This window comes from Lynx canadensis, chromosome D3 (genome assembly GCF_007474595.2).
Source record: "Lynx canadensis isolate LIC74 chromosome D3, mLynCan4.pri.v2, whole genome shotgun sequence".
NCBI lineage: Eukaryota > Metazoa > Chordata > Mammalia > Carnivora > Felidae > Lynx > Lynx canadensis.
The window spans coordinates 14,978,646-14,991,288 of NC_044314.2; the positions used below are offsets into that span (position 1 = coordinate 14,978,646).

General features: G+C 44.5%; 1 protein-coding gene across 1 annotated transcript in view; it reads right to left on the reverse strand.

Moving 5' to 3' along the window:
- The window catches only part of CDH20 (cadherin 20), a 51,366-nt gene extending 38,932 nt beyond the window's left edge, over positions 1-12,434 (reverse strand). The window contains exons 1-4 of the mRNA XM_032595442.1: positions 12,038-12,434; positions 3,635-3,929; positions 2,999-3,118; positions 172-339 (exon numbers count right to left, since the gene is read on the reverse strand). Coding sequence (XP_032451333.1) covers positions 172-339; positions 2,999-3,118; positions 3,635-3,929; positions 12,038-12,283 — 829 coding nt within the window. The 5' untranslated portion in view covers positions 12,284-12,434. The remainder of the gene's footprint in view (positions 1-171; positions 340-2,998; positions 3,119-3,634; positions 3,930-12,037) is intronic.
- Positions 12,435-12,643: the final 209 nt, after the last annotated feature.

Genomic DNA, 12,643 nt, shown 5'->3' on the forward strand with positions numbered 1-12,643 from the left:
GTTGGGACCTAGAAGGGAAATGTTTATGTGAGAATTGCACAATAAATGTATGAAGGGAACCCATGGATAATTGAACTTAAGGAGGAACTCAGACTGCCCTTTTTCTTTCATTTCTGTAATAGGTGCATCCCTCTGGCCTGAGATCTATACTCTCATTGGTTAGGTACTCACTCTGGGGAAAGCGGGGTGGGTTATCATTGACATCTGAGAGGGTGATGTTGACCGTTGTGGTCCCAGCTAACCCTCCAAGCTGCCCTCCCATGTCCTTGGCTTGGATAATCACTTCATAGTATTCTTTGGCTTCTCGGTCCATGTTCATGAGAGCTGTCCTAATGACACCTGCAGGGCAGAAAAGATTTTGTTTTCATTTTTATTTTTTTTTAAAGTTTTGTTTATTTATTTTTTGAGAGAGAGAGAGAGCTCTTGTGCGCGTGCACACACGAGTGGGGGCGGGGGCAGAGAGAGAGAGGGAGAGAGAGAATCCCAAGCAGGCTCTGCACTGTCAACGGGAACAGGCTCAGTCCCACGAACCGAACTGTGAGATCATGACCTGAGGTGAAACCGAGTCAGATACTTAACCGACTGAGCCACCCAGTTGCCCTAAGATTTTGTTTTTAAAAATAAAACCGCAAATGCAGTGTTTAAGATGGGCTTCTAGGTTTCTCCCTTGTGCTTTGTTAATATCTAGAGTCGAGATGCAAATCATCTGTGTTTTATTAAACTTGAGGTCAGGAGTCTAGCTTCAAAAAAATGCTGTGCTTAATTAAACAATTGGTGAGTAGGCCCTGTTCCCTCAGGAAGAGCTCAGAGCCCATTTCCTTTGGCAGCATTACCGGGAGAGAACAGGAGGTGGCAGCAGTGTTCTCCAACAGAGTTAGGGACTTGCAGTCTGGGCAGATTTCAAGGGGCTCTGTCTTACCAGAGAAAACTGGGGCTTTGCGTCTGGAAAACAAAGCCTCATGTGTCTGCAAATCTGTGATTTTAGATTTCCCTCTTTCAGCTTGCTCTTTCTTCAGCCCCTAGAGCCTTTGTAGTGTGAATGACTTTTCTTTAGGCAGCTCACTCCTAGTCTGCTTTTCCCTGCCTCCCCTATACCTGTAAGCAGGTTTGGAATTCTGATACGCTTTCTTTTCTTATATATCCATTCGGTTTTGTTACATTCTGCTTACCTCTGTGCTTCACTGATTTCCGTGAGCTGGGACATGAAAGATGCTCTGTTGGGTTGTTCATTTTTAACACGCGTAAGGGACGAACTTCCCCAGACAGTGAGGAGCAGCATCACATTGTGATGATACAGTGCCATTTAAGAAGAGGGGTCTAAATCAAAATCCAGTGAAATGTGTTGTTTTGATCCTGCGGAGGATGTGCTGTAATGTTTTATCTCCCTTTTAGCCCTGCTACTTAGAAAAGTTGACTTCTCTAGCACTCTAGGCAAAGATTAAAGGCTTGTTTACTGCAAGTTTACAGCATGACCCTGGGCTAAATAGACCTTTTGCATGCAAACAGAAGACATTGGGAACCACAAACCTGTCTCCAGTTTACTCCTGTAGTGTATATATTGCATTATAGTAACAACATTCTTAAGTGAAATATGCAGCATTTTCCTTTTTTAAAATGCCCAACGGGTGCAGCAATAACTATCTTTTCATGTATTTTTGACCTTAACACTAAAGATACCCCCTGGGAGCTGTCAAAATAATGTAAGGTTCCTCTTAGGATATAAAGGACACATTACCCTCTTCTTCTGTATTTTTCTTCCCTGTGGGCATCTCCTCACTCCCCCCCCCCCCCATTTGTAGAATTGTTAAAGTTACTGTTTTATAGAAGTCCCTCACTGCAACCTTTTTTCTTTCCTCCTACTAATTTATACTCCTTCACTTTCTACTTTTATGATATAATTTTCTGAATGCCTGGTTCCCCTTAGGACTTCTGGAAAAAAAAATTCTATCAGGTTGCTAATGGAAATGTATTTTTTTTCTTTCAAATGGAGAGGTGACTTTGAGTGTTCACCATTTACTCTACCTCTGTGACTGTAAGTTTCTTCCCTCAAGTTCCTTGTTAATTACTCTTAGGTCTTCAATTTTCTGGTATGTAAAATGGGAATAATGGCGCACTCGTGTGTTTCATGAGTTCACAAGAATAATGGGAGGCTCAAATATGGTAATGTCTGTGAAAGTGTTTTAAAAGGAAGAAAGATTGGCACAAGTGCAAGATAATGATAAAACAAATTCTGTAGTCAAAACTCTCAGGTAGAACTGAAACAAAACAGAAAAACACAACCAAACTTCTGTCTTTTCTGCCACATTCCTCCTTACCCATCCAATTGTTTATGCTGTCCCCCCTGCTAGAGCTTCCCACTCAGTACCTGCCTTTTGGGGGGCCACATCTCATGCTCTGTGCTCTTTCCCCCGCCTCAACAAAACCTGTGCGTCCCAGCATCCATTTATTCTGGCCGTGTTTTCTGCTTAGTGCAGGGTGGCTCAGTGGGAAGAACATCAAACCACATGTCAGGGGACATATCTATAAATAGAAGTACTTTGTTAGGTCTCAGTTCTCAATTTCCTTATCTGTTAAGTGACCAGTGATGGACTGGATGATTCCCCTAAGGCTCTTCATAGTTTCAAAATCAATGATCCTAGTTCTCTAGCAAGCCCAGGTTAATGTGTCAATCCTCTCAGGTCTTTCTGGAGAGATGAAAGATATTCCCTGGGGATAAATTCAGCTGTAGGAGTTATTGAAGGCTAGTGAGGCCATACCTTTGTGTAGGCAGGCTTTCTGGCCTCTCCAGTCACATTTGGTACACTGTCTATACGTAGCCCTGCTCTTACCCACCAGGGCAGTCCTGGTTTCCTGTCTTAATCCTAAAGCTTGTAACAGTCTCCTTTGTTTTATACGGTCCCTAGAGAGTCCTTGAAAAGGAGAGTTGAGTTTGCCGTAAGCAGCAGTTATAAATTAATAGGGAATAAAGCAACCACCTCCCACAACTTGCATCAGATACCTGTTTTGGAGTCCACAGAAAAATATGGCTGGCCCTGGAGAATGCTGTATACTACCCGGGCACTGTTGCCGTAGGTTGGATCATCAGCATCTGTGGCTGTCACCTGGATGACAGAGGTCCCTGAGGAAGAGAGATGATGGAAACCTGTTCAAGTTGAATTGCTAAAGGCCGGATGCAGTCCGGAAGGGGCATTTGGAATTGTTACGTTTGTTTCCTTGGGAGCATCCCTTTTGAGGTCAGGTTTCCATAACTCCTATCTGGTGCCTCTCTAGTGGGACAAGAGTTATTTGTGTTTTAAATTCTTAGTAACCAGCAAGAGGAACACAGCCTTTGGGTTCTTCATTGCTCTTTTGATAATACCAAAATGCTTCTTCCTCATGAACCAAACATGTGTCCGTCTATCATCTGTCTTTTAAGAATCAGAACCAAATAACCATGCTAGGCTTATTATTACTATTATTTTTTAATATGACTGATTTCAGTGTCTGTGTAGTTTCCTGCCTAAGGACTTGGTTATCATTTTTGGTCCAGTTTTATACTTTGTGAGCTGTTGTGCACATTCTCTCTTTCTGGGTATAAAGAGGGCGATCTTCTGTAGAACTGCTTTTTGTGAGAATCAGTGACTCTCCACCTTACCCACTGGTGACATTTCTGGCACAGTGGCGACATAAGGTCCATCCAGGAACTTGGGCTCATTGTCATTGATGTCTTGGATTTTGATGATGAACTCAGACTCCGGCTCCATAGGCCTGCCTGTTCTCCTGTCTAGGGCTTGAGCCCTTAAAGTGTACTGGGCCCTTTCCTCTCGATCAAGCCTCTGAATGGCGTGGATGTCTCCAGTGGTATCGTCGATGGTAAACACGATGCCTGCACCTTCTCCTGAGAGGATGTATTTGATGGATCCATCCCCTCTGTCCATGTCTGAATGGAGCTGGGGAAACAAACAGAGAAACTTGAAATCTCATTATGGATATGAACAGGTGTTGGAAATAAATGGATTGTCAGTTTGGTCCAAACTTATGACCTCCTTTCAAACAGTAGTAATTTTTTTTTTTTCACTCAAGTGTTTAAAATGTTGATCTACAGAGAATTACCATACGTTGAACATGATTGTATCAAGGAGCAAATACAGACTGATGAGTAAGTAAAGTTTTTCCATATCACATTCAGTATCCTAGACTTACCACTATATCTTTAGGTCCTTTTCCCTGAGAAGTCTAGAAAACAGGAGTTCTGGAAGTATAGGCCCCCAGCATGAGAATAGAAGCAAGTATCATAAGGAGGAACCTAGCTTTTCCACTTAAGAAAAAAATGAACAAGCCTAATATTTTTTTTTTTTAATTTTTTTTTTCAACGTTTTTTTATTTATTTTTGGGACAGAGAGAGACAGAGCATGAACAGGGGAGGGGCAGAGAGAGAGGGAGACACAGAATCGGAAACAGGCTCCAGGCTCCGAGCCATCAGCCCAGAGCCTGACGCGGGGCTCGAACTCACGGACCGCGAGATCGTGACCTACAAGCCTAATATTTAAAAGTAAAGTTTTTGACATAAATTAAGTTTTTGAGTTTCAAAAACCTGCTGATGATTCAAGTTGCCTGAAAAACTGATGAACTGATTTAAAAATAGGCTGTGGCCACTGTACTGGAAATTGTAAGTGACTTCCAGGGACTCTTGAAACTCTCTGATGCTGTGGTCCTAATCCAGTAATTGCATTCGGTAGGACTATGAGTGCTTGTGTTTCAGGTGTCAACATGGGTTTACCAGAGGTTGTTATTATTTGCATGAGTGTATCTCTCTTTGGTGGGACCGTTTCCTGGGCTTGTCATTGAACCACTCAAATCTGTATGTGGATGGGGACATGCTTTTATCTGCCCATCCAACTGTGTTTTCTACTGGATTACTCTGTCTGTAATGACTGATGCACTCTCAAAAGGAGTCCGGGGCCCTATATTCATAGTAGGCCTAGAAAGATGTTTCTTCTGCATCTGTAATTATAGATATAGTTCTATGGCAAGAATCCTGGAATTTTGTGTTATCATATAATAAGAGTTTCTCTCTAAAGGGGGCCACCACTAGGTCTGTGGTTGCCTGGGTTTTAGCACTTTGCACAGTTCAGAGATTTAGTTTATAAATCAGGCAACCCGGTGTTACGCTTAAGCTAGTGGGGCAGATAAATGGGGTCTAAAACACGAAGGCGGTTATAAATTGAGGGCCCTGACAAAGTACTGGATGTTTGTTAGTCTCAAATTTCTGATATTATAAATGTGGAGAACATCATTAATACTTACTTTGAAGGGTTGTTGGGATCATTAGAAACTAATGGATGTAAAGCACCTGGCACACTGTCTTTCCCATAATAGGAGCGCTACAAATGGGGCCGATTATGATGATGATAGTAATGGTGATGTGCATAGAGAAAAGGGTCTTAACAGCCCCAAATCTTCTCTGCTTCCTTCAAATCTTCAAGAGTTTAGCAGAGACGGCTGAAACCACCTGTTGGCTTTTTTATTATGCACAGTCTAACAGTAAAAGCTGCAGAAGGCTGCCTGAAGCATTGCTGGGACAGTGTTACTCTGAGGATTAGGTGGCACAGATACCAGGAGAACACCTGAAAAATGTATTCACGGCTTCCTAAGACAAGGGTGGGTTTGCAGGTTGTGGCTGGCTCTGAGGTGATCTCAGATTGACTCACGGCCAAATCATGCAGGCAACTGTTTTGCCGCCTAGAGGAATTCAGCTGTGTCTTATCTAGAGAAGAGAAATAAGAGAATAAAATTGACTGAAAAAATAGCTGTTGATTTTTTTTCTACTTCAAGAATTCGATTTAGAATATGCAATTCTCACGTTTCCTCATACCGTATACAGTATTATTATTTTTTGCAATCCAAATCTTCTAATAATGCAGTTAAAAAAAAAAAAGAGGTGGCCAGCTCTTATTGTGTAGAATAGAAAGCCATTTTGTTGGGACCTGGCCACAAAGAAATGAAAATCCATTCCATTGGGAGCTGTGTTTCCAGGCAAAGGGATGGAATTGGGCGAAGGAGGACAAGGACCTCAGGATGTTTTTTAACTTAAAAAAAGTTGCTGAGTATTTATATATGTTGTAAGACACGTAATCTTAAGGCATGTGACATAGAACATTTACTTAGAATGAGATAGGTCCATTTAGGGCATGGCAGATTATTTAGGGGGAAAAGAAAAGAATATCTGACATGAAGTACACAGGACTGTTTTGAGGTGTTCTGCGTATTATCTAAAAAGTTTTATCTTATGGTCCTTAAAAAAACTAAGCATGCTCTCTATCATTATAGGCCAAACATAAGTGTTCTGCCTGTGGGGAGAGCTTAATAAATAACAGAAGACTAACATCATTGCTGCTGCAGGGGGTTCTAGTTCCTTAGGAGCCATCCGGCTGGCTGAGGTCAGTATAATCTGGGCTGAACCTCAGATCTGTTCTCTGTTTTTGTCAGTGCTGGGAGAAGAATTTGAGGAACTCTGTATGGTAGGTTCCTTGAAGGCGGGAACCATGTGGCTTTCATCGCAGTGTGGGTTCTCACATGCAGCAGATGCTCAGTACAAGTGTATCGAATGGGGCATGTAGCGTACAGGGTTAGGTTTAAAGCATTTTGTGGGATCTTGTTCCCTTTGTCTCAGAAGAGCTAGCAAGCATCTTGCAGGTAGCTTCTGTGTGTGTGTGTGAGCCCGTGTGCAAGAGGGAGAGGAGAGGAAGGAACAAGAGGCATGATGAGCCTCTCGTGGACAGGAAGAGATGGGGACCAGCTATGAAAGGGACCAGAATCTGCTTACACAGAACTGTTTTCTGAGGAATATCATTGTATCAGTTCAGGATCCAGTCAGGGAACAAAACCTAAACGAGTTATGTTCGCAGAGTGAATTTAATATGGAGGATTGAAAAGGCAAAAAGGGAACATGGAAGTATTGGAGAGAGAGAGAGAGAGAGAAATTCCAGGAAACAGCTAGCGTCCCTCTGGCTGGGGGAACAGAGGGCAGCAGTTGGCGCTTCTGGAATCTAGATGTTTGGAGGAGGCTGGGCCTGAGGCATCCGAGGAGGGAGCACGGCCGCCTGGGGCTGGGGCTTCAGGAGCTCAGTGGACGTGCCCCTATCACGCACTTCTCTCAGACTTCAGACTCCGATTTCTGAGAAGGGTGTACCATCCAGTCGTGCTGCTATTGTTGAGGGGGTGTGGCGAGGCTGGTGCTGTGCTGGGGGTGGGGGAAGCATCCAGGAACTGGAGCCATTTGCTGGCTTCCAGGAACAAGTCCCTTCTCCCCCTTCCTGCCTCTGGTTCTCCCTCTAGTACATCGTACCGTCAGAACCCAAGGGGGAGCTGGTCGGGAAAAGTCTGCGTCTTGACATCACCGTGTGGAGTATGGTAAGGTGAACACAGAGCCAAGAGACCCCAGCTTCCGGAGCAGCTTGGTAGTGCGCATTTAGTATTAGGGTTTACCAGCTGTAGAAGACACGTTTGGTTGCGACCGTTGCAAACATGAGACGTTGACGGCTTTCCCCGAAGTCACTCAGCAGATTGGCAGTGTACTAAAAATGTGTTTTCCGTTTCACCGTATGTAATTCAGCTAACACTCTCTGAGTGCCAGCTCTTCTGAAGAAGGTAAGGAGCTTCTGGAATGGAGTTGGCAGCACATGCTCATGCACATCTTGGGAGAACATTCTTCTCCCCCAAATCCAGGCAGAATAAGACAGGTGGATATCCTGCTTACCCTCGTAATGCTTCAGTTCAGCTAAAGGAGTAGTGAATGATGGGCAGTCCATGTAGATTGTGACAAATCTTGGTTGATTCAGGATTTTAAAATCAAGGGTGATTTTCACTCTGTTTTGGTCATCTTTCATAGTGCCTCGTACAATTCCAGGAATGCAGTAGTGCTTCCACTTTGTGGTCAGACAGCTGCCGTGGAGCTGTGGACCTCAGCATGCCTTGGAACCGCAGCGTCGTGCCCAGGCACCGGCTCTCTGCATCCCCGTCTTTGCATATGTCAACATAATCTAGCTTCAACTCGACACTGCCTTGTCCCTGGAAAGCCCAGTGTGGGTTTTATAAGGCCATACCAATTACAGCCGGTAATTGTTGCCATACTCCTTCTGAAATAGGCAAATACTCAGGCAGGCTCTCTAAACAGACATCTTCCAGAGCTCAAGGTGACAAACTGAATGCCCCTGGGGGGGAGAGGGAGTGAAAGTGGATGAATTCTCTTTCATAACACAGTGAGGGCAGAGGGAAGTGCCTGGGTAAGTGAATATAAAATGTGGAGGTCACACCCCACTTCAGTGGCTGCGCAGTGTTGGTTGAACAAGGTGGCTGAAGAGATGCACGCAGGGTGTTCTGTGTCCTGGGTTGGGGTAGTTAGGAAAGGGTGGGCACTGATCATGAGTGCTCGAGGGTGCTACACAGCCAAGCATTCCCAACGTCAGGAAGCAGTCAGGCTTGCTTGGATTCCTGGTGTCACCCTAACGCCATCGACTCTTGTGTGTATTTCTTAGGGCCAAATCTCAGGGTAGTGAAAAGGAAAACCCGTGGCTTCAGTGTCAGATTTCCTGTTACCTTCTTTGTAACTGGGGGCAGTAAGCATAACCTCTCTGAGCCGTGTTCGGTCGGCTGAGTATCGGAAAGTGGTGAATCATACTCGCCTCACAGCATTGTTCTGATGGTTAAGTGACCTGCTCTGTGTGACTGTGCCTGGCACGTGGTCCTGTGGAAGCCCGGTAAAACGTTAGGTGCCCTCGTCTTTCTGTAGTTTTATATGTCCAGCTCTGTGCTGGGTGCTCAGGGTTGGAGAAGCGTAGGGAAGGCTACAGATGGCATCTCCGTTTCCACCCACGGGAGAAGGGAAGGGGGCTCTAGACTGTACATGCACACAAAGCAACTACTGAATACAAATGTATTTTCCGAAACTTACTTTAGCAGTAGCCATGTATGTCTAGTTGGAAGAAATATTTTACAAATAATGAGTAGCTAGAAGCCTTTGGAATTCTGAATAGATAGAAGATGTGTTCATGATGGCAGTGGCTTTTAAACTAGGGCCCTGAGAAATCTGAACTTAATTCAGCAGAGAGCTGGTGATTGTGTGTCCTGCGCAGGGAAGTAGCCTGAGTACACGTCTGAGGTAGGGACAGATGCCCTAGGTGTGTGTGTCAGGGTCAGTAAGGAGACCGGCGTGACTGGGATCGGGACTAGATTTGAGAAATCATGGGGGAGGGCCGGGTAAGGGAGAAGGACTCATTTTCTGCAAGCCCTTGAACTATATGCTAAGAGCTCTGATAAGCACTGGAGCCACAACGCTTTCTTAATCAGAGGAGTGACATGATGGAAAGGGTGCTTCAAGGAGATGAATGTCCTGAGTCCTGGGGGGAGGAATGGGAAGATCCTCTCTACAGGGAGATGGGCAGTGGCTGCTTAGTTAATCTAATCATGAGGAGCAGAGGGACCACAGTAATGACAGAGCCTGGAGAGGATGAGGTGACTGAGAGAAACTGGCAAGGAGATGCTGACAGGATGTGGTGACTGGTTGTGCATGAGGGATGGAGAGAAAGAAAGTCAAAGCCACAGATTTTGAGGCTAAGAGATTTGCAGCTGCACTAGGTGTATGCATCCTGAGCTACTGAGTTCCTGTGACGAAATCCCTGCCTACCGCTGTTACCACCACTATCCTTAGCACTACTGCTACAGAGTCATGGTTGTGAAGATCTTACTCTGGACCAAGTACTGTGCTAAGCACTTTACATGTCTTAGCTTGTTTAACCCTTACTGTGCCATGAGGTATTCACTTATTAAATGTCTTTTTGAGTACCTTCTATGTGACAGGTGCTGTGTTAGGCCTTGGGGATAAAATGGGAGCAATGTCCTTGCCCTTATTAGAGTCTAGTCCAAAGGCTTCAGACAATGCTCCTGTCAGTAAACACATGGATGAGATATTGTGGGTTGTGATTAGAGGTCTGAAAAAAATAATGGTAGTGAGAGAGCCTGACCAGGGGGCCTACCTTAGAGAATGGTCAAGAAAGACCTAGATTCAAAATGAGCCCTAAGGAGCCAGGAGAAGCCAACCACCAAAGAAGCCAGAGGAAGAATTTTTATTATGGAACAATAAGGCAAAGCTTGGCAAGTTGTAGGAAGTACCAGGAAGCTATGTCTCTGGAACATGAGACCAAGGGAAAGAAAGAGTGGTCTGCAGTGTGGCAGGAGGCCAGGAGGCAGGCTGGGTCACAGAGGAATAGCCATGGCAGCCATGGGGAGGAGTCTGGATGATTCAGAGTACAATGGGAGGACATTGAAGGATGGAAGAAGAGGGACATGGTCTGACTCTCATGTGTGGAGATTGGATTGGAAGAAAGTGTGGGTGGAGGTGCGGAAACTGGTTGGGAGTCTAGGCGTTTGCAAAGGTGAGAGGCGACAGGGGAAGTGGAGGGAGGAGGAATGAAGGATTTGGGGATATGTTTTGGCAAGGGACTGACAGTTTGCCGGTGGAGAGCATGTGGGGGGCAAGAGAAAGGTTTTACAAACTGAGTGATGGCAGTGCGAACGTAGGGGAGATGCCAGGGGTGGGCAGACTCGATTTGGGAAGAAAACCAAGAATTCCTTAGCGGATATGCCACGTTTGGGAGGGCTTTGAGCCATAAATGGAGAGCTATCACGTGTGCAGTGGGGTTTATGAGTCTGAAGCCCAGACGAGCGGTCTGAGCCAGAGATAGAGGTTTTGGATTCATTGGTTTAGAGGTGGTGTTGAAAATCATAGGGCGTGGCAGATCCATCCAGAGCATGAATGTGGGTAGAGAAGAGAGCCCAGGCAAAGCTGACGAGATGGACCACTAATGGAGGGTGTCAGGTGAAGGGAGAAGACCAGCAAAGAGGCTGAGGAGGAAGGAAGGAAAATGGGATTGTGACGATCATGAGGCAGAGAGAGAAAAGTGAGTCACGAAGGAAGGACTAGTGGGCAGCGTCTGAGGCTGTGTCGGGCAGTTCCATAATATGAAACCACAGGATTTGGTAGTAGGGAGGTCCTTGGGGGCACTGAAGACACAACTTTAATGCAGCAGACAGAAGTCAGATCTGAATCCACAAGTGGGTGGGAGTTGAGGAAAGAGACAACTCTTGGGAAGTAGTAGTTCTTTTATTATCCCCATTTGATGTTTGAGGAAACAGAGGCTAATGGGGCTTTGTGTCCTGTCCAGAGTCACTCCGGAAGCAGTTGGTAAAGCTGGGTTTTGAACCCACATGTGTTTGACTCTGAAGCCCACCCACATTCTTAGCCTCTGTGCTAAACAAGTGTTTAAGTTATCATTTGAATGAATTATTTATTTTCTAATTAGGTCCTTGTTTCCCCTTTTCTCTCACTTGGTTGCTTTCACAAAATGGTCTCTGATTAGCATCCAAATAAAGTAAACACAGGAGAAAGCCTGGATTAAAAATGAAATGATGATAGATAAATCAAGGGAATTCGAGTGTAAAGTTTATAAATATATTCATTGATTGTCTCCAACTATTCTAAAGCGCATGCTAGGATCTTCTGAAATGAAGAATGTTTTATTCTTTTTTTTTTTCCCATTAAATTTAGGCCCCAGGCAATACCTGTGGAAATGCTTTGGAAAAAAAAAAAAAAAAAAAAAAAAAAAACAAAACAAAGCAAAGTAAAAAAAAAAAACCCTCCCTCCACTCCTCCTTTGCATTTCCCAGTTTCTTCCCCATCCTGTTATTCCCCAGGCTGCTGCTGCCTCTTTTGGGACTCGAATGTTTCTCGCAGGGTCCCAGGGTTTTCCTCCAAAATCCAATTCCTTGTTTTTTCCCACTTAGAACAGACATATGAACAAGGCGAGAAATCTTTCCTTTCCTGACTGGTATCTGACAAAGCAAAAATTAGATTTCAACTAGCCGTCAAGTAACATACCGCTAGGTAAAATTGTTCTCAGGACCCAAACATGGGCTCTGTGACCTTTTCATATTCAGTTCATATTCATACTCTCTTTCAATATTCAGAACCCTGATAATGTGTCTGTGTGGCCATTCTTACCTTGCCGACATACAAAGGGTCGGTTCCAGTGTACTCTTCCAGAACAAAAAACTGATTCCAAACCCAGCTCCTCTTTGTCCGCGAGTGTGACTGTGGCTTATCTGACAGGAGCGCTTCTAATTTGCCTGGTGGTGTTGGCGTGCCAGAGAGAACGGTGGTCGTAAGGTCCATCAGTCCCCAGAAGTACAAGGACATGCCAAGTCCCAGCCAGCTCTTTGCATTGCTCATTCTACCAGAAGTCCACATGGGATTGCCAGGTTTTCAGAAAGTAAAGTACAGGATGATAAAGCCACTGGAACTTGAGGGTTTTCCAAATAAAAAATAACTACTACAGTTTACTGGACACTTAGGCTTCTCAAATAAGATCCCGATTCAAGTCAATCTGCTTGAAGTTGACTTCCTGTCAAGTGAAGGAGAACACACTGTGTTGATGTCAGTTCTTTCCTGTGGGCTTATAGCAAGTTTTCAAGAAATGTCAGTAAATATTCCGTTCTCTACTCCATGAATTAAAGAGTCATCACATGTTATTGCTTTAGAAATGTTTGAGTAACAAATAATATTTTAATAAAAAGAAGACAACCTATCTAGCTATAATCAATCGCAAGC